The 25,265-nt window shown below is 43.7% G+C and overlaps 1 protein-coding gene across 4 annotated transcripts in view; it reads right to left on the bottom strand.

Annotated features, from left to right (window-relative positions):
* Positions 1-24,225, bottom strand: part of PTBP2 (polypyrimidine tract binding protein 2) — a 36,271-nt gene extending 12,046 nt beyond the window's left edge. For 3 of the 4 annotated variants that reach the window (XM_079760717.1, XM_079760718.1, XM_079760719.1), the window contains exons 1-7: positions 24,100-24,225; positions 22,980-23,010; positions 11,755-11,830; positions 5,699-5,871; positions 4,436-4,579; positions 2,252-2,416; positions 2,054-2,164 (exon numbers count right to left, since the gene is read on the bottom strand). In XM_079760717.1, the coding sequence (XP_079616843.1) occupies positions 2,054-2,164; positions 2,252-2,416; positions 4,436-4,579; positions 5,699-5,871; positions 11,755-11,830; positions 22,980-23,010; positions 24,100-24,107 (708 nt within the window). In that variant the 5' untranslated portion in view covers positions 24,108-24,225. The remainder of the gene's footprint in view (positions 1-2,053; positions 2,165-2,251; positions 2,417-4,435; positions 4,580-5,698; positions 5,872-11,754; positions 11,831-22,979; positions 23,011-24,099) is intronic. The other variant, XM_079760720.1, reaches the window with a different exon arrangement.
* Between the last annotated feature and the right edge of the window lie 1,040 nt (positions 24,226-25,265).

Genomic DNA, 25,265 nt, shown 5'->3' with positions numbered 1-25,265 from the left:
TGTAAAAGTGAATAAAGTACACGAGCGTGTTAAGGAGTGACAATTAGCAGAAGGCGTGACTGACAATAAAACAACACTGACAGCCTGCACACAAGAGCGACCAGGAAGGGATCAGACCTCGTCCTTCCTTCTTCCCTTGCTGCCCAGCGGAACAGGAACTAGCTTTCACAAGGACTATCTTCTTGAGAGGAAGTGCTGCTTGAATCTGCACTAGCACCCGTTAAGCACATGCACAAATACTTCTCATTTTAAAAATCTGCAAAAATTAACAAGGGTCCCACAAAGTCCTGCCACCGCAGTGCCCGAATGGCCGGCACGACACGGTGACGCCCACACTTCCCGCCGGGCCTGCTGAGGCTTGATGGGCTTCAGTTTCTGCCGCACCGAAGGGCGCCATGCAGGTCCTATCCCCGAGGCGCATCTGGCAAGTCCCATGAAATGGGCAAAGCCGTTCCCTCCCGTGAGGCGGGCAGCTGCATCAGAGCCGCCTGGGACGGAGCAGATCCCACACGTGCCCGAGGGCCTTGGGAGGAGCCAGGCTGCAGAGCTGGAGGCCTGCTCTCCCTCGAGCCGGTGACCTAACGCTGCCAGGCATGCAGCGGGGGCCACGCATCCCCAGGGGGCACCTGGAGGAGGGCACAGGGACGGGTGGCCCAGGACCACGTGCTGCGCTCACTGTGCTTGTCCTGCCCCTCGTCAGTCCCAGGCCAGTCCCGCTGGACACCAGCCTGGGACAGGGAGTGACCGTCGCTCTTCGTGAGAGCAGCCCCTCCCTGTGCGAACAGCTCAGGACTGAGGGCTGCGCCTAGCACTTCTAACTCACGGGGAAGGAAACCAGTTCTCCCGACAGGCCAGGGCTGGCGCTGGCGTAGAACTGTAACACTTTAATAGTGAGCCCGCACTTTCCCACCTGCGGGACGTGGCGAGAGTTTTAATTGCCTCGGTCTGACTATTCTGATGCATGTGGCTGACTACGGAAGGAACAGCCAGGAGTGTCCCGTTATGGAGACCTCGATGACTACTTCAGTGCGCAGGGTTATAATTCCCTCAGCGACTCCCACTCTGAAAAAGGACGCCCCTCCCCTTAATATACCAGATTAAGTTTATGTGAATATATTTACCAAGCTTAAAACTAAAAAATAAGTCAACACAAGTTCACCCATTTCAAAACAATACTGGTGAAACTCAAAGAGACCGCACACGCACACGGATTCCAATCACGTCTGCGTGGGCAGGCGCCTAGCATGGGCTGCCAGGCAGCGTCATGTCCATGTCAGGCAGCGCTCTGCTGCTCAGGAGGACCAAGCCCGGAGCAGAGCGTGCCTTTGCTCCTGCAGCTCCCCACAGGGAACCAAGGTTCTGATCCAGGACTGGCCTGCAGCACGGCAGCCTCGGCAGAGACTTGGGCGACGGCCGCAGTGCCCTGCCCCGACCCCCCCTCACCAACCTCCACCCTCACTGCTTTCTCCCAGTCGTTACTCTCAGAAGCTGAATGCTGCATTTACTGGCAGTTCCCAGTTCCAACCAAGCAATCCCCGAGAGCAGGGCTCCCAGCCCCAAAGCTGCTCACAGAACACTGCGTTCCCCCCCAAATGGGAAGGGACACTGCCTGCTACTGGATCCCAGTGCTCAGGAGAGGCTTCCACCTCCCACCCATCTGGAAGAGCATCGCTGCACGTGAGAGGGAGGCTTGAGTCTCTTCCCGAGCTCTGGCTCCTCGCACGGAAGCACAGCAACTAAGTGACCAAGTTTGGAACCCACTGTGTACGCTGGGATGCACGCGGACGGCTGAGAGGCGGAGAGCTGTGGCAGCAGGTGTGGGGAAGCTGTGACGGGGGAGCAAGTCCCAGAACCCGCATCAGTGCTAGTTCTAGGAATGCAGCAGAGCACAGCAGGCGTGGGACCCAACATCACCCCACGGACGCCAGTCTGCACCACCCGTAATGCCACATGCACGGCGCAGCTGAGCTACCCCGGCATTAACAGGGCTACACGTGCAAGTGTGGATCCGCCTAGGAAAAAGATCACATCTCAAAAACTGCTCTACACTTACCAGTTTTGCTTGTTGAGCATTTACTGGATCGCCATATTGGAGGAGAGCTTGAAACTGGTTATTTTTTGTAAATGTGATTATCTTCAATACAGCACCAAACTTAGTAAATATCTGGTAAAACATGGAAAAGAAAACGTTATCTACTCTGTTATTACTTCTCCCATCTATCGGCTGACATGCACATGCAGACACACATACCTGGTGAAGAACATCCAGGGTCACGGGGTAGTACATGTTGTCAATGATGATTCTGAGCACCGGGCTCTGGGCGGGGGTCACTGCGCTCTCGCTCACGGTGGTGCCACTGAGGGGCGTGTTTGCTGTCTGCACGGCTGTCACAGCCTGGAGAACAGCTTGGGCACGCTGAAATGCAAAGACCAGACTTTGGAAACACACGCAGTGTTTTCACTTACATTCTGCTACATGTTACACTCGTAGCTCATTTCTTCCCTAAACACACACAAATAAAATTTAACACTCAAAGTATCCTTTTGCGCCAGGCATTGTTTTAATTCAAATATTCTAGCATTTACTTGAAAATAATCATCTAGCATTGGGATCAATGCTGAACAAGCCAAGATAGGCAATGTAATTTACTCCCAAAAGAACATTAAGATGCAAGTTTTAGAGAACAATAAAATTTCAATCTTAACAATATTCACCCTCTATAAAAAAGGCAAATGGCAAACTTCAAAAAGGATTACTCTATTATCCAAAAGATTTCCCACAGTCTTATTTCTAATACAATCTTAAAATAAGAATATTCACAATACAATTTAAGTCTTTTTTCATACTAGTGTAACATCTGACATCAAAGTTTTTAGAAAGTTGTTGTACACTTTAGTTTATAACCATTAGATTTTCAGGAACACTTCAAGATAAAATACGAAAGACATTTCCCATATAATGTTATGGTATTTAATACACTATTATTTTATATTTGACTAATAAGACATTGCTAATAAACCATGACACTGAATACTGTAACAAACATCTTGATTTCTGAGATTTTAAAATGTGAAAAATATATCTACACTAATAAAAGATGCAAATTGACTGTGCCTTCACGACACCCACCAGCCAATCAAGAGTGAGTACGCAAATTAACCCAACAAAGATAGTGGGTTAATTTGCATATCTAGACGCTGAGCAGCCGGGGCAGGGCAGGATGCTTACGTCATCGCCATGGCGACGATGCAGGCATTCCGCGCAGCCCCCCAGCCGCTCCGGGCCTCTGGGCAGCATGGGAAGGCGGAAAGGCAGCTCCGGCCGGAGTGAAGGTGGTGCCGGCAGCCAGGGGAAGGAAGGCCCATTCTTGCACGAGTCTTTGTGCATCGGGCCTCTAGTATATACAGAACTGAAGTACAGAATTTTTTGGAAATCTGTCAACTAAGTCATATGTTAAATGCTCCAAAATGACTACCTTTACTACAACTACTATGCTATTCCTATTATTATGACAGGTTCACTGATAAGAAAATTTCTTTCCACCTTATCTGGGGTCAAAAAAATCATTATAAAGGAAATAATTGTTAAGTGTAACAATGACAAGTACTCTACATTGCTTCACCGTTTAAAAAGCTGTATTGGCAGATGAGTAGGAATATAGAAGGAACAGTGATGAAGGGAAAGGAGAACACAAAAGAAAACACTGAGAGAATAGACAAGAGTGTCTGTGCTGGTTCTGGAGGGTCACATACTAAAACCAGGAGATTAGCACGGCTGCTTTGCCAAGAGGACATACAAATTCGTAGAGTTCCTTTTCTCTTTTTTTTTGAGATGTTAGCTACACTATGGTGGTAATCACTGCGCAATATATACGTATCAAATCACATTGTTATATGTCAAGTATATCTCAATAAAGCTGAGGGAGAGAAATGTTCATTTCACTGAAATACCACATAACCAAGGATCATATATAGCTTTTAAAAGCTGATTAAGTTAACCTATAAATGTGTTAGCTAAAGAGACTAACTGAAATACAAATTATAAAAAGTCAAACCAAAGGAATTTAACTGGTAAAACCCAAGCAGGAGAGTTGTGTAAATAGCTTATGCTAATAGTCCTGCCGCATAAACAGTTTCTATATAAAATTTTAACTTGCAACAAGAATATTTTGACCAGGTCCTTAAAAACATTGAAAAAATACTATTTAACTAATTTACACCATACTAATTTAAAATATGAAGAGATCAACATACTTTTTTTGTAAATATACTTAATATTTAACACTTAGGAACATACTGTAAGAAATGTATTTTTAAAAAAATAACAAGATGCCCATAGACACAGCTTCAGAATGGTTAAAAACTGTATTTTCTGTTAACATGAGATTCTTTCTCTGTTGCGGGCCATTTCATTTATGTGCCTACACACACTCACTTGGTTTAGTGTGTTATCTGTTTTCAGTTCCTTGTGATTGGAGTACTGGATGTAAATCGGTTGGTTTCGAAGATGAGGTGTCACAGCAGAATAGTAATTCACCATAGTAATAGCAGCTTCCTCTGTTGCTAGTTCCAAAAATGCCTAAAAATTTAAATGCAAAAATATTCCCTGCTATGAATTAAATTCAAATAAGCTTTACTATGTGCCTAATCTATTCAGCGAATTAGAAAAATCAGTGTCTACAATGTAACCTTCCCAGTGACTAAGACGCTCTAACAAGCAGCAGCGGAAACCCTTTCCTGAAGGCAAGGCACACAAAACCCTGTGTCCACAGTACTTCCGTCTTCCACCCATTTCCCACACTTCACAGATGTACGTCCCCAATAAAAGCTAGAGAAGCCCTATCCGGTTTGGCTCAGTGGATAGAGCGTCGGCCTGCGAACCAAAGGGTTCGGGGTTCGATTCCAGTCAAGTGCACGTATCTTGGTTGCAGACTCCTCCCCAGCCCAGGCCCTGGTCTGGGTGCGTGCAGGAGGCAACCAATTGATGTGTTTCTCTCACATTGATGTTTCTGTCTTTCCTTCTCTCTTCCACTCTCCCTAAAAATCAGTGGAAAAATATCCTCAGGTGAGGATAAACAATATAAAGTAAAATAAAATAATAAAATAAAATAAAAACTAGAGAAAAATAAATCTAAGTTTTTTCTAGCATCAGAATTTTACCACTCCTAACCCAAAGAATAAAAGAGATCTCAAAGTCATTTTTAAAGCAGTATGATTTGAGACAAAAGAAAAAAATTAAATGTCAGATTAGTAGTAGTAGCATTAATACTTAAGGGAATGTTAAATTTCATAGTGCTTCTAAATGGTATTGGAATTTAAAAACAAAATGATTTTTAATATATCTGGACCCTACTGTGATGGACACGTCTACTCAATGAAGACTCTCTAGGATTAACGACTATGTTCTTCTAAGGCTGTCGTCAGTACTTCCAGGGGATAAGCTTAAAGCCAAGATGCGACAGTGCCCCTTCCTGCCGAGATTACCAAGGGCAGATGCAGGAAAGCCCTCCTCTGTGTGGCCACCACCTCACTGCGAGGAATGCTCCCTCCGAGCCTGAGGCGGCCAGGTGCTCCTTGGGCCCCGGCCTCAGCTCCCTGAGCAGCACCACCAGGAAGAACCACGCTTCCGCTCCGCCCTCCGCCCTCCGGGACCAGGAGACAGCGAGCGCCCCCGCTGTAGGTTCTGAAGGAGGCGCACCTGGTTTTTCCCTTTCAGCATAAGGATGTTGGTCACCTTCCCAAAAGGTAAGCCTAGAGCAATGACCTCGGTTTCCGTCACCTCCCCGGGCAGTTTTCGGATATGAAGAACACGAGAAGGAGCCCCATCCATTTTATCTTCTCCTTTAAACTTTTTACTGTCATTACCATTGGCTGAAAGACATAAGAAAATAGTCTTAATACTAATTTTCCTTATCTGCATTTAAAAACACAAAGCAATGTTTATAAAAGAACCTAAAAACACAGCGGAGTATACTGGAATAATTCCTAAAAATTCAAAAACTGGGGTTTCAAAGAAACAAAGAAAATCCTATCTACCAATTAACTAAGATTGCCACTGGGTAAATGTTTCTAAACAGTGTATGTAAAAAATAGTAAGTGATAATGTAAGTTCATAAACAGATTGTCCAATGGCGAAAGAACATAATTATCTTGCAACTTAATTATATTACAGACTAACAGAAATTTTTAAAAATGTAAAAATTTGAGTTGGCAAATATTAGGATTATAATTTCACCGAAAATTATAAATTGTTCAGTTTGGGAAATATCATATTCCAAAGTGGGATCAAAGAAAGCAATGCTGCAAAAATAATTATGTCGTCAGTCCATATGGTGCTTACCCCCGGAGCCTCTGCTAATTCAATATTACCACCTCATCTCCCTAAATATCTTATCGCTGTCAACATCTATATACTGTAAATCATTCATGGACTTGACTACCCTATCACTGCGCGAAGAAAAATGAATGCTCACACTCTACATCCCTGTGCGGGAAAGCAGACATCCTCAAGACTTAACCGGAAACGAAGGGGTCTAACAGATAGACGGTACTCCGTTACCTCCAACAGCTAGCACACACTGTACCAGGGTGACTGTAACGGCTGCTGTAACTTGCATTTCCAAGCAGTTGCACAGCCGAGCTGTCTCTGTGCCTCTGCACGGGGCGGAGAACACAGAAGGCTCAGCGAGAGGAAGGCAGGCTCTCGGGGCCTCTCCATGGAAGAGGACGTTGGCTAGAACCCCCCACAAACATTCAAACTGGGACACAATGTGCGGGAACACTTTATAACACATATAAAATGAAATGACATCAAAACTGTCTGCATATAAAAATTAAAATCTCAGAGTTCTGAGTAATGTACTAGAATTTGAGATGATATCAGTTTCAGAATAAGGCAAAACGTCACACTTTTACTACACTTGATCTTAGCCAAAAGGCCGAGAAGCGAAAACACGTCACACTTTTAACGGTAATAAATCCGGCTATTATGCAATAACACCATGCAGCACTGGCAGAAATAGGTCTCCCCACTGAAAGGGACAGCCCACCTCCACAGCCTGAAGAAACGACTCGAGGGAGCACTGTGACAACTGCCAAGCCTCTGCCCACCACCAAACAGTTACAAATGCCTCTCAAGAAGGCCCCATCCCAGGACTAGCAGCAGCTAGCTGTATTTTGAAACATCTCTCTTTTATTCTGAAAAAACTAGTTTATTACAAAATCAGTCAATACATAGTGAGTTAAAGTGAACATTAACTTTTCTCACTTCTAAAATGTTTTATTCTCTGACATAAGGGCACCAGTAGAAAAGCTTCTGACAGAGCAAGGCTGTTGAGACAGACACGCTGGACACAGAGTCTATGGTGACGAGTCAGGAGAAGCTTCCTGGTAAAGCGGAGATGTAACCATGAAACCCTGCTCTGCATCTGCTAACCCTGACAGTCCCCTAGAATCAGGCCTGTGGCCGTCCTGCTGAGACACCTGAACAACGGGGTATTTTTCTAGGCAAGCATAACCACTAGCTTTTAAAGGTTTTTTTAAGCTCTTATAATAAGTATTCAAATCTGGGCCTGTTAGAACACACACAGACGCTCATCTTTCTATATTAGAAAAAAAAATCTTAAAGCTCAGTGTTTCCTCTGTGCATAAAGGTAAACTAAGTTAATGTTTCCTGAACTTAAGGTAAGATTTGCATGTAGTTTCCTCACGTTAAAACTAGGCTTCCAGGGATTTCACTCCATCATGACAGAGACTGGATTCATTCTTTATAACAGCAGTTGCCAACCTCTTGGCGACCGCTGCTCTATAAAGTACGTTATCATTCCTCGGCATAATTTAAAAAAGGAGTACAGTAACAGATTATTCTTTTCAACCAAAACAAATCCTTTTCCACTTCATCCCTTTGTTAATGGGGCTATATCACCCACTGACCCAGTGATTCTAACATTAATATGTATCTCTCCCAAACCAGTGTACTTCCCAATAACTCAGATGTTCTGATTTCTTTACACATTGTTTCCTCCACATTCTGAGACCCTAAAATCTCTAGATTAGTGTAGTTTTTAAGTGTCTTCCCTATGTATAGTATAGCAGTAAGCCCCCTCTACCCCTACAAAATAACAAATGGAACAAAAATCTTTTCTAAAATGTAAATCAGGTAAAAGTCCAAGCTCCTTAATCCTGTATCTAGACCACTGCCTACAAGGATCCCCTTTTAACCCTTCACCTATTTTACAGTCCAGCAAGACTGTTCCCAGAGTAGCTGACAGTTCCCAGAGGTAGCCTATTTCCAATGAATTTTGAATTTGTTTTACAACTTTTTTAGTTGATATAGAATATGCCCATCACCACAGAAAATCCCCCGTACTTCCTTTCTGTTATCCCCAATACCTACAGGCAACTATTGTTTAGGTTTCTATATTAAAAATTAATTATGTTCTTTGCCTTTATAGAAAAGGAATCATACAATATGTACTCTTTTCTGTCTGGCTCCTTTTGCTTCCTATAATGTTTACTAATATTCACTCACGTTGTTGCATATAGCAACAGGCATTCTTTTGTGATTTAATGAGTAGTAATCATATATGGGCCCATATAGTGCACATCCTATATAATACAAGGCTAATATGCAAATCAACCAAACGGCGGAACTACTGGTCACTATGACGTGCACTGACCACCAGGGGACAGATGCTCAACACAGGACCTGCTCCCTGGTGGTCAGTGCACTCCCACAGGGGGAGCACCACTCAGCCAGAAGCCGGGCTCACGGCTGGTGAGCACAGTGGCGGTGGTGGGAGACCCGCCTCCGCAGCAATCAGCCATCCCGAGGGTTCCCGGATTGCGGGCTGAGGGACACCCCCCCCACACACCGAGTGCACAAATTTTGTGTGCCGTCCTCTAATCCTATATAATAAAAGAGCTAATATGCAAATAGTCATCACGCCCTCACACCATAACAGCTCAGACACTCAACACTGGGGAGAGAGGAATGGGGACCAGGCAGGCACAAATGAGCTCGCAAGAGAGGATAGGGACCAGCCAAGCTGCGGCCTGGGAGAGGGACAAGCCGCCAGCCCCGTGGTCCTGGGCAGGCGCCTGCAGCTGCAGCCCAGGCAAAGCCGGCTGGGTCCTGGGTGCTTGCGGCTGGCCAGAGGGAGGGAAGCCCAGGTCCCGGGTACCTGCGACAGACCAGAGGAGTGAATCCTGGGTCCTGGGCACGGGGCAAGGCAGAAGCAGTTAGGGGCGATCAGGCAGAGAGGTTAGGGGCGATCAGGCAGGCAGGCAGGGGAGCAGTTAGGAACCAGCGGTCCCAGATTGTGAGAGGCAGTCAGACATCCTCTGAGGGGTCCTGGATTGGAGAGGGTGCAGGCTGGGCTGAGAGACCAACCCCTGCGGAAACGAATTTCGTGCACTGGGCCTCTAGGATATGAATAAAATCCTAGATGTAAAAGTACTGGGTCGGAGGCTAAGGTTATCCTTACCTTTGTTAGAAACTGCCAACCTGTGTTTAAAAACTTTTACACGCTCTCACCAGCAATGGGGAATAGTTCCGGTTGCTCCACACCCTCATCAACGTTGGGCGTTGTCGCTTTCATTTTAGCCTAGATTCTAGCTGAAGTAGTCTCTCACATGGTGATCACTTGTGTTTTCCTGATGACTTTTCACGCGTTTACTAGTCATTCATATACCATCTACTGTCTCTTTTTAAAACTCAGACTCTCTTTGTTTACTGATGTGGAAGAATTCTTTACCTACTCTAAGGCCAAGTCCTCTGTCAAACGTATGTACCAATATGTGAATGAGCATTTTCTCCCCGTCTGACCTTGCTTTCTAATTGAGGGGATATGCTCTAATTAATGCCTTTTGATAAAAAGTTTTCCATTTAGATGAACTATACTTTATAAATGGTTAGTGTTTTTTGTGTCTTCTCTAAAGAAATCGTCTTTTACCCCACCCGTTAGTTACTGTCAGTTACAGTAGCTTCATAAAGTTAATTAGGGAGTATCCCCTCCTCTATTTTCTAAAAAAGTATATTGTTGATGATTTCTTACTTTGAAGTTCATAAAATTCAACAGTGAAGCCACCTATGCCTCCGTGGAAAGATTAAAAATTCAGTTTTTATGATACAGAATTAATCTATACCTATCATGAAATGGCAGGTTATGTCAGTTTTAGTAAATTAGACTTTAAAGGAATTTGTCTCATCTAACTTGTTTATTGGGATTACCAATGTTTATAATTTTTCCCTTCTACAGTGTGGTAATTTATGCTTTCTTCCATTTCTTGAAAAAAACTGTAAACCTATCTTTTTCCTAATATGGTTCTCTTTTCTAATGTAGGTAGACAGGTATCTATTAGAGGTATAGACTTATTTTTTCACCCTATGCACTTCCTGGGGTGCATCCAACAAATTTTGGTACATTATGTTTTCATTTTCATTCAGTCAGAAATATACCTTTATATCTTCTTTGATTCACGTATTTTTAGAATTGTGTAAATTTATAAATATTTGGTAACTTCCTAGATTTCTAAATGTTTTTAATTTCTATTAAATTCCACTATAATCAAGTACTATCTAAGCTTTCAATGATTTGAAGTTTATTGAGAATCACTTTATGTCATCATTTATGACCTATCATGGTGAATATCCTATGTACATTTGAAAACTTATACCATATAAACAGAAAAGGTTTTTTGTGTGGACAAATTCAGCTTCACAACACTAGGACTATATTGGGTAAATACTTAATTGTAATTTGTACTTAGCTGAACAGTCAGGAATGTGTATGTGTGCACTGAGGTACAGGTACAGACCCACCTCAGAGACAATCGCAGTAAGGCAAGAATCGCATAGGTGACTCTCAATTTCTTTCGCTGGTATAGGGCCTTGCCTTCAATTTGTAAAAAATGTAACATCTGTGAAGTGCAATAAAATCAGGCCTACCTGTGTATACAAGCAACGACTACCTGAAGGAAATCAATATGTGTCCAGTCTTTCACAATCCTTTTACTGCCAACACATTTAATTCCTCAAGCAATTCAGGAAAGTTTTAGAAAAAAGGAACTTTGGTCTTCAGTAAAAAATGTAAAATGTAGGGTTATAAAGCAAACTAAATCAATCACCATCATCATATTAAAATTTTGGTCTCAGCCATAAAACTAAGGTCTAAAAATTAGTCTACATTTGTTTACAGACATAAAAGCCAACAGTATTATTTCAGACATATACAATTTAAAAAAAATCCTAACTATAAAAATAAATCACTTTAAATTTCAAAGTAGATAACATAAAAAAGTCAATTCAAAGAATTAAAATATTGTTACAACAAAAGAAAAAAAGTTGAAAGCATAGAATAAATACAACTTTGTAGTTGAAATTTTGGGTTTTATCTATAGTTTGAGCTTTATGATTTGTGAACTATAGAATTAAAAATACTTTATGACACACAAAACACAAAAGCTAGAAACAGAAATATAGGAAGGGTGAGAATTAGGAAACTTGTAACATGAACAAAAAATATATAATATTTCTCTGACTTAAAAAAGCAATCAGTTACCTGCCCTCAGAAGTCACCATCTTCAGATTTCCTCACTTGACACATATATACTCTAGTAAAATTTCCTCTAAAATATGTCAACAGAAAGCATTTAAAAATAAAGTCTATTCTGATAAAAACAGACTAAATATTATTTTTAGTATCCTGCTCTATAAAATGGCAAAAATGGCTGTTAAAAAGAGTTAAGACTTACCTGTAACCACCATGCTGCTCATATTAGAGTTGGGACTACTGAGAACACTACCTGAGAGTAGTTCGTCAGATCCTCTCTATAAAAACAAAAAGCAACATAAGACATCTTTAAATGTAGAAATATTAATCTGAAATTCGTCACTTATCTGGAACCCTTCAAATAGTCACTAACAAAGGGTCAGGTGCTAACACTCTGGGGAACAGTCAAACATTTTAATCCCTAACATAAAAACTGACTCAAGTGAGGATCTTGCTCCCTTTCCCACAAAGCCAAGAGTTTCTTTTCCTCCCTTTCATCCAAGTCCAAAGACAACAAATAGGAAAAATGCCTGGTTCCATAATCAAAGGCTTCGGAGAATTGCGTCAGTTTTGTATAGACCACCCACTGCTACAGCAAGCTGGACTTTCTCACAAACACTCCGTGAAGCCTCCAACCCCACAGCACTGGATCATCCAGAACAACTCAGGTCTTTGGAAAATGACAACTTCATCCCGTTGAGTTGGACAGCTCATCATCATCATCAAAATTAATTATGCATACATTTCAGTAGTTAAAATCCACACAATGAGAAATTTATTTCTGCCTATATAAGCAGAAACTGAATCATGTCTTCAGATCCTTTAAAGCAAGCATGTCAAACTCGTGACCCACAACGAGTATTTTTGCGGCCCGGCCAATATAACTGTATATAAGAACCGTTTTTAATAAAAATTTCATAACTTAATTTTTACAATATCCTGTTACACATAATTATTGATAACGAACTACAATGTTCGCTAATGACTGATTAATGTAATAGTGTTGCATTCATTTCCCTTACACGCCTTATGCGCAGGCGCACCATTTCTCCCCACTGATACCCGCAGCCAATATTTTAGCAGCCGATGGCCAGTCATTAGTCTTGGACTGACTTGTTTGGTGTGCGCAACAGGAAATATTTCGCTTTCGGAGAACAAGAAAAATAGGTTTATTTGCGTGACACTTATTAATTTGTGCAGTTATTTAGTGTCTGGTAAGTTAATGTTCAAGAAAAAAATATTAATTTTTGTTAAAATGTTCTATTATTTTATGTTAACGATGACTCATTTATTTCAGCCCTTTGTATTTAGCACGTCTCTATCGAAATAAACCTACGTTTCTATGAAAACTGAAGTTTTTGTTTTTTTGCGGCCCACATAAACTACAACCTTGTTTATTTGACCTGTGTTTGCCTTTGTGTTTGACATGCTTGCTTTAAAGAAAAGGTTATAAATTCACATGTTCTCAGAAATGCACAGTTGTTCAAACCAATGTTGATTTAGCTATTTTAAAAATGTGCATTTATAAAAAATATGTGAATAGATTAGCATTAAAATAGCTAAACCAACTGTTTTGCCCATTTTAAGTAGGTATGTATTTACATACATGGGTATTATTATTTCAAATCACTAAATCAATAGAAGCTGATTTAAACAACCACGAGTACAAAGAAGTTCAATGCAACTATCAAAATAAAAAAAAATATGAAGGACATATCAAAGCATTTCAGAAAGTCCAAAACAATACAAATTAACCACAAACTTTATGCTAATTTGTGTTCAAACTGATAATTAATAAGTTGCATTATAACAAATGTCAAAATGGTAAAGAAATAATCATCTCCCCAATTGCTTTACAAGCTCAGAGAAATAAATAAAAGCATAACAAAAATGAAGACATTATCTCGAGCCCGGTTAACACCATATGCACATCATTATAATTGCTCATCACGGTATGGAAGTCAACATGGCATCGTTTTATAAGATGGATATGATGAACACAACCAGACACCTGGCGATTCTCAAAGTGTGGCCCCTAGACAACACTAGACCTGGAAACATGTTAGCAACCCATGCTCTCACATCCACCCTGGCCCTACTGAATGAAAACTGAGGTGGGACCCAGAGTTCTAGCGAGCCCTCCAAGTGCTTCTGATGCAAGCTCAAGTTTAACCACCTCCGTGTTAAATGTTCACTAGTTTTCTTTTTTTAGAACAGTTTTAGGGTTACAATAAAATGGAAAGGGGCGGTTTCCCATAAAACCCGTAACTCCACACATGCACAGCTTCCTCCATTGCCAATACCCCCTACTAGAGCGGTTTATTATGAGGATGAACCTACACTGAAACATCACAATCACTCCAAGTCCATAGCCAATGGGCTCCCATAAAAACCTGGGCTCTGATTATATCCCCCCACCCGCACCCCCTGGCAATCACTGACCTTCTTATTGTCTCAATAATTTTACCTTTCCCAGAAAGTCGTATGGTTGGGATCATATACGATGTAGCCTCTCGAATTGACTTCTTCCATTTAGTAATGTGCAGTTAGGTTCTCCCCATACCCTTTTGATGGCTGAAAAGATTCCATTGTCTGGACGCACCTTATTTATTTGTCCACCCACTTACCGGGGGGCTTCTTGATTCCTTCCAGTTTTCAGCAATCATGAACCAAGCTGCTAGAAGCATCCATATGCAGATTGCACGTGTACGTAAGTTTTCAACCCCTTTGGGTCAATACCCATGAGCGTGATTGATGGACACCTGGTAAAAGTTTGTTTTGTTTTGTAAGAACTGCCAGGCTGTTTGTAGTGGCTGAACCACCTTCCATTCCCACTGGGGATGTACGTGCATTCCTGTTGCTCCACACCTCACCAGCACTTACGGTTGCCAGTGTTCCACAATTTGGCTATTCTGATAGGTTGTGTAGCAGGATCACACTGTTGCTTTACAATCTGCACTCCCTGATGACATACATATACCAGTAGTAAGGAACATCTTTACATATGCTTATTTGCCATCTGTATATCTTCTTTGCTGAGGTGTCTGTTAAGGTCTTTGGCCCATTCTAAAAACAGGTTGTTTTCTTATTGAGTTTGAGATTTTTTAGTATTTTGGGTATCTCCCAGTTTGGCTTATCTTCTGATTCTCTTGATATTGTCTTTCACATAGCAGAACTTTTTTATTTAATGAAATCCAACTTCTCAATTGTTTCTTTTCATGGATTGTGTCTTTGGTGTTTACCTAAAAGGCATCATCATAACCAAGGTCATCTAGACTTTCTCCTATGTTATCTTCTAAGAGTTTTCTAATATTGTGTTTTAAATTTAGGTCTAAGGTACATTTTGAGTAAATTCTTATGATGGGTATGCTGTCTGTGTGTATCTTCATTGTTTTGCATGTGATGTCCAGTTGTTCCAGCACCATTTGTTTTAGAGATGGTCTTTGCTCTCCAGTGTCAAAGATGAGGGGACTATATTGATGGGGGCTCTATTCTGGACCCTCCATTCTGTCCCATTGGATTATTTGTCCACTCTTTAATCCGAACCACACCGTCTTGATTACTGTAGCTTCATAGTAAGTTGGGTAGCATCAGTCCTCCACCTTTTTCTCCTTCAATACTGTGATGGCTATTCTAGGCCTTCTGCCTCCACATAAATTTTAGAATCACTTTGTTGATAGCCACAAAATAAATGGTTGGAATTTTTATCGATGTGTATAGATCAAGCTGGGAAGAACTGACATCTCGACAATACTGAGTCTTCGTATCCATGAACATGGAACACCTATCCATTTACTTGATTCTTTGGTTTCATACATCAGTTCTGCAGTGCCTCTATGTATATCTTTTGTTAGATTTATACCTTAAATGTAGTTCAATATTTTGAGACTCATGTAAATGGTATTTTGTTTTTAATTTCAAATTGAACTTGTTCATTGTTGATATGCAGGACAGCAATTGCCTTTTGCATATTAATTTATATCTTGCAACCTTGCAATAATTGTTTATTAGTGTGAGGAGATTTTGAATTTTCTACAGTTTCTCAAGTCATCTGTGAATGACAGTTTTACACCTTTCTTCTCAATATGCATATTGGTTACGTCTTTTTATTGCCTTATTGCATTGGCAAGGACTTTCAGGATGTTGAAAACAAGTGGTGAGAAGGGACATCCTTGCCATGTATCTGACCTTAGTGACAAAACTGGAGTTTCTCAACATTAAGAATGATCTTAGCTGTAGCTTTTTTGATGTTCTTTATCAAGTTGAGGAAATTCCTCTCTAGTCCTAGTTTACTGTGAGTTTTTTATCATAAATAGGTGTTCGGTTCTGCCAAATGCTTTTTCTCCTTCTAGTGATACAATCATGAGGTTTTCCTTTTTTTAGAGTCTGTTGATGTGATAGATTAACTGCTTTTAAGACAAGTATGGCATTAGGTAAATAAAAATAAGGGCTCTGTAGTTTAGCTTCCACCTACTCTGTAACTGGTAAATTACTTTATTCTAAGCCTTAGCTTCCTCACTTGGATAACATCTACATCACAGTGCTTGTGATTAAATGAGGTAACACAGGCATCCCTCAGAGACATTGTGGGTTCTGTTCCAGACCATCGCAATGAAGGAATGTGGCAATAGAATGAGTCACACAGATTTTTTGGTTTCCTAGTGCAAATAAAAGTTATATTTATACTATACTACAGTCTATTCAAAGTGTGCACTAGAATTGTCTAAAAATACAATGCACATACCTTAATTTAAGAACACTGCTAAAAATTGCTAACCATCACCTGAGCCTTCAGCATAAAAAGACACATAAATCACTGGAACAGAATAGAGCCCAGAAATAAACAAAGGAACTGAATAGACATTTTACAAAGAAGGCATACAGATAGATGGCCAACAGGTACATGAAAAGGTGCTCAACATCTCTAACCATTACAGAAATGCCAATCAAAACCACAATGAGATACCACCTGTTAGAATGGCTTATCAAAAAGAAAAGAAATAACAAGTGTTGGTGGGGATGCAGAGAAAAGAGAACCCTTGTACAAGGTGGTGGGAATGTAAATTGGTGTAGTCACTATGAAAAACAATATGGTAGTTGCTCAAAAATAATTTTTAAGTACAATTATATGATCCAGCAATCCCATTTCTGGGTAGTTCTCCGAAGGAAGTGAAATCACTATACTATTTCACAAAATCTCCTGCCCCTCATGCTCACTGCAGCATTAAAAGCAACACATGGAACAACCTACACGTGTCCTTTGACAGGTGAACGGATGAAGAAAATGTGAGATATAGACACACACACAATGAAATAGTATTCAGTCATAAAAAGAAATCATTCTGCTGTAACAACATAGATGGGCTTTGAGGATAGTATGCTAAGCAAAATAAGTCAGAGAAAGACAAATATACTGTATTATCTCACTTATATGTAAACACTAAAAAAAGAAGAAACAAACAAAAAGAAACCTCATAGCAACAGAGAACAGACTGGTGGTGGCCAAAGGCCAAAGGCGGAGGGAGTGTGAAAAGAAGGGCAAGATGGGCAAAATGGGTGAGGTGGTCAAAAGACACAAACTTTGCACTATGAGAAGTAGATTTATTTATTTAACAAAAGAAACACAAGAAAGACATTTTAATAAATTAAGATGAGTTCTAGGGATGCAGTGTACAGCATGGTGACTATAGTTGATAGCTATGTGTGGGGACAGATTAATCATTTATGTATATACTTATATCAAATCATTATCAATTATCTCTCAATTTAAAAAGAAAAACTCTAAAAGTTAAAAAACTTATTGTCAACGATTATCCATAGCAAGTATAACTAACAAAATTTTAATATCACAATATATAAAAACTCCTAGGACTCAATAAGAAAAAAAAAAGCTACATTAAAAAAGAAAATGAATAGACAATATGAACAGGCATTTAACAGAGAAGAAACATGAATGGCCAATAAAATATATCATTGATACTCAGGGAATTCAAAATAAAACAAGGTACCATACACACACACAACATGCACACACCATTAAAAAGTCCAATAATGCCAATTTATCAGAGAGGATGTGTAGAAACATGAACTTTCATGCACTGCTAATATAGTATAAATCAGCACAACCACTTAGGAAAGCAACATGCCAATATCCAATCAACTTGAAAATAGACACAACCTATAATCCAGCAATTCTACTTTTAGAAAACTAGTCTTGACATATACTTTACTGAAATATGCACAAGAATGCTCACAACAGCAATTTGTAACAGGAAAAAATAATCTTGTTTTTGTCAACTAGGTAATCATATAATCCAATACCTTACGACCAGAAAAATGAATTAGAGCTACATATAAACTTAGATTAATAAACTATTATTGCACAAGAGCAAGTTACAGAAGACACAGCATGACAGCACATATGTATTGTTTAAACATGTAAAATAAAACTAAGAGGGCGTCCCCCAAAATGTATACACATTTTGAATTATTATAAAGGCAGTGTTTATTAAAATAGACTTCATTTTCAAAATGTAATAGAATCAGCCGTTACATTTTTAATAGGAAGTCTCAAAAGTCCATGTGTACTTGATAATTAGAGATCAATTTAGATTAGCCACGTGGAGCGCTCAATAACCACATTAGTGGCTACCCTAACAAACACGGCTCAAAACAACTCTGCCATGCTTTATGTAGTGTCACAATTTAGTATTTTTACTTCTCTTTTTTAAACTCCCAATCAATTGTTGCTATTATTTTCTTATACATTCAGTAATTAAATTTACCCTCAGCTTATTGACTTCTTGGTTAACCTCACTCCTACCTCAGACCTCCATCTGGAGTCACTGGCCTTCTTTCTGAAGTACAACCTCTGGAATTCCAGTGGGTCTGTTATCAAAGTCCTCGTTTGTCCTTTTTCTAGGGGGAGGTATTTCCTGAAAATGTCATTATTTTGCTCTTAAGGGCAATTTAGCGGATTATGTTATTTTCACTCACACTCTGAAGACACTATTATTTCCACTATCTGTGGATGCCATGTTATTGAAGAAGCATTTTGTCTCATTCCTTTAGAGGGAATCTAATTTTTCTCAGGCTGCTCTGAAGATCTTCTCAGTGTCTTTGGTGTTTTGCTCTTTTATTGTGATGTGTCCAGATTTCCTTATGCCTCCTAAACCTAAGAATTCATGTAACTCATCAATTTTGGAATATTATGTCTTTGGCTTTTTCAAATTTTGCTTCTCTGCAATCTTTAATTTCTCTTTCTGGAACTCTAATTAAATATTTGTTAGAATTTATCTGCCTTTCCTACCTTATCTTTTAACCTTTCTATCTTCATCTCTTTAGTGCTCTGTGCTAAATTCTGAGTAAATTCTATTTTTTAGTTCACTAATTCTCTTTAGTGCTATCTGACCAACTATATTTTTTAAAAGACTGAGCTTTTAACACTTGTTTAAAATTGATTTGAGAGAGAGAGGAAGGTAGAGAGAGACATCAATTGGAATCCTCCCTTAATGCCCCAAACGGGAATCTAACCTGCCACCTTTTGGTGCATGGGACAACACTCCAACTGAGCAACCTGACCAGGGCCTGACCAACTATTTTTAACCTGGACTCCAGGCTCTCCTATTTATCATATTTGACTTGCATTAAAGTGCTCCTTCCAAATCAGATTTACAGATTAAAGAACTATAACAAACATCACCATCATTTGAGCACTTATGTGCCATTCCAAGCCAAATCTTTTATGGATTATTTTATCTAATCTTCAAAATAACTTTTGGGGTAGGTCCTACTTTGCCCATTTAAAAATCTGTAAAAACTAAAACTCAGAGGTTATCTGTTCAGTGTTATAGAGGCCACACCCTAGCCTGTTCAATTTCAAATCACTGCTCTTGACAAAACCTCCATTGAAAAACATTCCCATCCACCATCAACAATTCCAATTTCTGTTAAATTTTAATATTGTATTTCTATTATATGAACCTTAAGTAAACTTTAAGCCAAGTCTTTGTCGATATCCTTTAAGAATATTGATGAACAGATGTTTATCGAGCAGATTATGCAGGGCACAAAAAAGGTGAAGAAAAAGCTATTACAGGAAATGTTTTTGGGAATAATACCCACATGTGTGGATGAAAAAAATCAGATATCATGTCTTCCAACAGAAAAACACACCACTTACAAAACACAGAAAGAGAATCCGAGAGTCTCCAGATCCAACCACAAACGGACAGACAGATGGAGATTACCACTCCACAACCACTAGACTGTCTGTAATCCAAAGACAGACAATAGCAGGCAGTGGAGAGGATGTGGATGGACTGGGTGGCAATGTCAAAAGGTTCCACCACTTTGGGAAATAGTTTGCAGTTTCTTAAAAAGTTATCTAGTGCCTCTGCCTATGTTCCAGCGGTTCCCACCACAGGCATTTCCCCAAGAGAAACGTAAGCGCACGTTCACACACAGACTTGTACAGGAATGTTGAGAGCAGCTTTAATAGCCCCAAACTGGGAACATGCCAAACATCGACAAGAGGAAAAAGAATAAGACACATTGCCGTATACCCACACAATGCAATATTGCTAAGCAGTAAGAAGGGATCAGCTATTGATACACAATATGAGTCTGAAAATAATTATGCTGAGTGCAATAAGCCAGACCAGAAAAGGGTACATATTGTACAATCCCATTTATTTAAAATTCTAAAAAATGCACACGAATCATAGTGAGAACACAGATCAGTGGTTGCTTGGGGAAAGGAAGGCAGATGGGAGGGATTACAAAATGATACTTTGGGGGTGGTGTATGCTCATTGTCTTGATTATAGTAATGGTTTCATAGGTGCATACATGTATCAAAACATGTGTACTTTAAATGTGTAGCTTATATCAAATATCTCAATAAAGCTATTTAAAGGCAAGGCAAGATGTAGGCCAGCACACATGACATGAATCCATTTGTGTAAACAAGGCTGTTCACGTGTGGTAATATATAAACTAACTAGAGGCCCGGTGCATGAATTCTTGCACTGGTGGGGGCCGGCCAGCTGCCCCGCCCCACAGGGGCCTATCCGGCAGGGGGGAGGGGACGCCGGAGGTTGGCAGGCCCCGCTCCTGATGGGGGATGGGTGGAGGCGATCGGGGGCAGGGCCAGCCAGGGGTAGGGGCCACTTCCGGAATCAGGCTGGTTGGCCAGCCGCAGCGCACGTCACAGTGACCGGTCATTCTGGTCATTCCAGCATTCCGACCCCTTGGCTTTTATATATAGAGATAATTGCAGGGGAAAAAAATGTACCAGAAATATTTTAACATAATTACTTACACCCAAGAAATAGGATTGGAAATCAGTGAGAAATATTGTGCACACTGAACATTTTTAATCACACACATTACTTTTATTTTGTAAAAAATTTATGAAAGCTTAATTACTTGTTTAGAGGTCTGATGCTAAAGCAAAAGTTCTTAACCACTATCCTAGAAAATCATATAAAACATAACTTTCGTTACTCAAACTTTTATATTCACAATGGGCAAAAAAAAAAGGTTAGCGATTATTTTTATATCATTTTCTAATATTTTTCTCTCAAACTACTACAAAAATAGAAAACTGGTGTAACCAATAAGCCTTATCTGCACATCCTCTTCTCTTCCAAGCCTCGCCTCTCCCTGCCTTCTCACTCTGGGTCTGGTCTAGTTCCTTCTCTCCTATGCATTAGGGGACAATTCAGACTTGAATCATTTACTCTCTTACAAAATTCACTTCCAGTTTGGATGGTAGCTATAGTACCTACATCTTGTACTCTTGAGCTGTTCCCCATTTTAAATCCTCCTCTATCTCAACTTAGAAAATATCATTGCCAAATAATACGCCTTCCCTGCAAAAAAAAGCTCATTACTTCACCCCCAATGTACACCATCTGAACTTAACAACAAAGCCTAAACATTAAAACATGGGGAAGTACCTAGTTCACTATAAGGCAGAAGACAGAAAATAAGCAAGGAAACATAAGGTATCTCCAAAAGTATTCTGAGGACCACCACGCTGTTCTGGATAAACTTTAAAATTCTAAGGAATATTGTGAGCAGTCAGCATCACTGCGCTAAGCAGCCTCCCACACCCGAAGGGGAAACGTCACTGCGTCCAACAAGTCTCTGGCTACAGTTAATGTGCAACGAAACCAATTTTACCCCAAACTATATTTGAGGACCTGCTGCTCGAGGCTTGGATGCCAAGTTTGGAAAATAGATACCAGACAGGACCATGCCCTAACAGGGCAGTCAGGCTGGCAAACAAAAAAATGACGTTAATCGTGATGTTAAAATGTGCAGGAATTAAAAGGAAATGAAAGGCCTCACCAGTAGAACGAAGGTTTAAAGAATGAGCACTTTTCCTGGACAAAATGTGACGGAGGAATCCCAACCGCCTCCGGCCCGAGGCCTACCTTCCTCAACAGGCAGCCACCAGCCCTGACCGTCTGACTCACACTTGAAGCTAATTGTGTGAACAAGTTTCTTTCCTTTTTAAGAATCAGGGTAACCGTTTCAAATGTGGCTTATTATTGGCAAAACTATCTTAGTCTGCATAAGACAGGAGAAGAGCTTAAAAAATCTTTTTAGATTAATAAAATTATATGATTCCGGTCAAATCACTTACCGGCCATTGAAAGCCCTAATTTCCCCTCCGAAAGTTGGGATATCATTTCCTCTTCCCAAGAAGCCGTGCCTGGGAGCATTTTTAATTTCCCGAACCCCATGCGCCCCTCCTTTTCCATGTCTGGTCGTGGTCTATGCAGGTGCGGAACCACAGGACTCCGCGCCAAAACCCAAGCCCCTTGCAGGGAGCGAGCGGGTCCCCAAAGCTAAGTGAGCGGGTCCCCCAAAGCTAAGTGAGCGGGTCTCCCAAAGCTAAGTGAGCGGGTCCCCCAAAGCTAAGTGAGCAGGTCCCCAAAGCTAAGTGAGCAGGTCCCCCAAAGCTAAGTGAGCGGGTCCCCCAAAGCGAAGTGAGCGGGTCCCCAAAGCTAAGTGAGCAGGTCCCCCAAAGCTAAGTGAGCGGGTCCCCCAAAGCTAAGTGAGCAGGTCCCCAAAGCTAAGTGAGCAGGTCCCCCAAAGCTAAGTGAGCGGGTCCCCCAAAGCGAAGTGAGCGGGTCCCCAAAGCTAAGTGAGCAGGTCCCCCAAAGCTAAGTGAGCAGGTCCCCCAAAGCTAAGTGAGCAGGTCCCCAAAGCTAAGTGAGCAGGTCCCCCAAAGCTAAGTGAGCGGGTCCCCAAAGCTAAGTGAGCAGGTCCCCAAAGCTAAGTGAGCAGGTCCCCAAAGCTAAGTGAGCAGGTCCCCAAAGCTAAGTGAGCAGGTCCCCCAAAGCTAAGTGAGCATGCCCCCCGCGGTGCTCGGGCCCCCCGCCCCCTGCGCCCAGCCGCCTCGGGCAGCTCCTACCTTCACGCCAACCGTGACATCTGTGACAATCCTGCAGAGAGAGAAGGACAGTGTCAGCGCCCGGGGCTGGGAACTTTGCAGGACCCTTCGGCGTCCCACCGCGGCGCTCCCCGGGCAGGTGGAGGGGCCTCCCGGCCGGGCCCGGGGCCGCTCAAACTTCAGGCCGGCCCGGTCGTCCCGGGAGAAGCGGAGGCGCGCTCCTCGCGCGGGGCCACCGGCCCACGACCCCCGGGGGACGCCGGGCATCCTCGGGGAAACCGAGTCCGTGCGGGGGCCTTGGACACGCGCTGCACCGAGTTCCCCCGCTTCGCCGGCGCCGGTGCAGGGCCTTTCCCAACGCGGCGGGCCCGCCCCGCCCCCACGCGGGCCGCGAGCGCCCGTCCCGACGGTTGGTCCCCGGGGCTGGGGGAGGGGCCGCGGGCACCGGGCCTCGCCGCCCGGCCTCTCGGGGGAGGGGCGAGGGGAGGGGAGGCGGCCCAGGCTCTCGAGGCCCGTTTTGTTTTCCCGCAAACGGGTCACCGGGGCCGAGGGCCGCCCGCGCGGCGGGGGTGCGCCGGGGTGGCGTGGCCCGCGTGACGGGGTCGCTCCGGGCCCGGCGCCCGCCCCGCGTGTCCCGGGCCCACCAACGGCCGCCCGCCCGCTCCCACCGGCTCCGGCGACAACAAAGGGGTGACACGGCCGCCCCTCCCCCGCCCGCCGCCGCCGCGGAGCTCCCGCCCCCCGCCCCCCGCCCCCCGCACCCGGGCCGGCGGTGCGGACGGCGAGGCCGCGCGGGGACACGGACACGGGCCTCCTCAGACCCGGCCCCGCCGGCCCCGCGCGGCCCCCGGTCGCCTCCCGGTGCCCGGCCGCGGCGGCTCCGGGGACAGGGCCGCCCAGGCTCCGCGGCGCCTCGCCCGCGCCCAGAGCTGTCCCTCCCCCCCCGGAGCCGCCGCCGCCCCCGGTCCCGGGGCCGGCCCGTCGCGCCCGGTCCCCCAAGCGGCCCGAGCGGCGGGGGGTGTGTGCGAGGGGGCGGCGGGGACGGCGGCCGGCCCGCGAGGGGCAGCCGGGTGGCTGCGGACGGGACCCGCCGGGCGACCCCCTCCCGGCCCCCGGCCCCCCGGCCCGGCCCGGCACCTACCCGTCCATTGCCGAACCGGACAAAGCCTCGCTCCCGGGGACCGAGCCGCGCACCAGCAGACACACACGAGCCGCGACAAAATGGCGGCCAGCGCGCGACGGAAATGGCCGAGGCGGCGGGGCGCGCGGGCCGAGGCGGCGGAAAAAGCCGAAGCCTGCGCGGGGGGCGGGGCCTGGCCGCTCGGGGGCGGGGCCTCTGGGCGCGGGGGCGGGGCCGCGACTCTGGGACCAGAGCGCTGACCCCTGCGCACCTCCGCCCTCCTCGCCGGGTCCCCAGGGGCTGCCCTTCCTGCCGGGCCGCGGAACCGACCTGGGAGCCGTGCCCCCCGGCCGGCTGCACTCGCAGACCCTCCGCCCTCTGCACAGCACCCCCGGGCCTCGGACCCCGGCCCAGGAGGAGCCAGTGGAGCTCATCACACCCACGGGCCAGTTCTCCACGCCCCGGGGCACCTGGTTCCCTCCTGCCTGGTGGAGGATTAGGGGCACCTGCAGGAAATGGTCCCCCCGCCTGGGTGGGGGGGGAGAGAGGTGGGCCTTGGGTGCCCAGCGGGAAGGGCCACACGACGCAACCTCCTCCTTCCTCTCTCTGCCTCGCCGTCTCCACTGTCATGTTCATAGCATATTGGACGTGTTCCTGGGACCTATTTTTATCAGCGACTCAACCCAGTTTGAAAAGGTAGCCGCGCCGAAACCGGTTTGGCTCAGTGGATAGAGCGTTGGTCTGCGGACTGAAGGGTCCCAGGTTCGATTCCGGTCAAGGGCATGTAACCTTGGTTGCGGGCACATCCCCAGTAGGAGGTGTGCAAGAGGCAGCTGATCAATGTTTCTCTCTCATCGATGTTTCTAGCTCTCTATCCCTCTCCCTTCCTCTCTGTAAAAAAAAATCAATAAAATACATTTAAAAAAAAAAAAAAAGAAAAGGTAGCCGCTTTGGGGAACTGGCTCAGTGGGGACTGCTCGGCCAGTACCTTTGCCTCCCGCCCACCTTCACCCCCAGCCTGGACACCTGCACAAATGCACGTCTCATCCTGAGAAATGAGAAAGATTGCCTCTCTCTCTCCAGTTCCTCCCCATGCCCACTTGGGGTTTTCCTATACCCCCTGCACGCAAACCTCTTAACCCTATACTAGCTGGAATTTCACTGTGCTCAGTGGTAGTTTCTGTATC

Source organism: Cnephaeus nilssonii (assembly GCF_951640355.1).
Source record: "Cnephaeus nilssonii genome assembly, chromosome: 21".
Lineage (NCBI taxonomy): Eukaryota > Metazoa > Chordata > Mammalia > Chiroptera > Vespertilionidae > Cnephaeus > Cnephaeus nilssonii.
The sequence above is the reverse complement of the archived record's forward strand: the minus strand, read 5'-3'. Positions and strand labels throughout refer to the sequence as shown.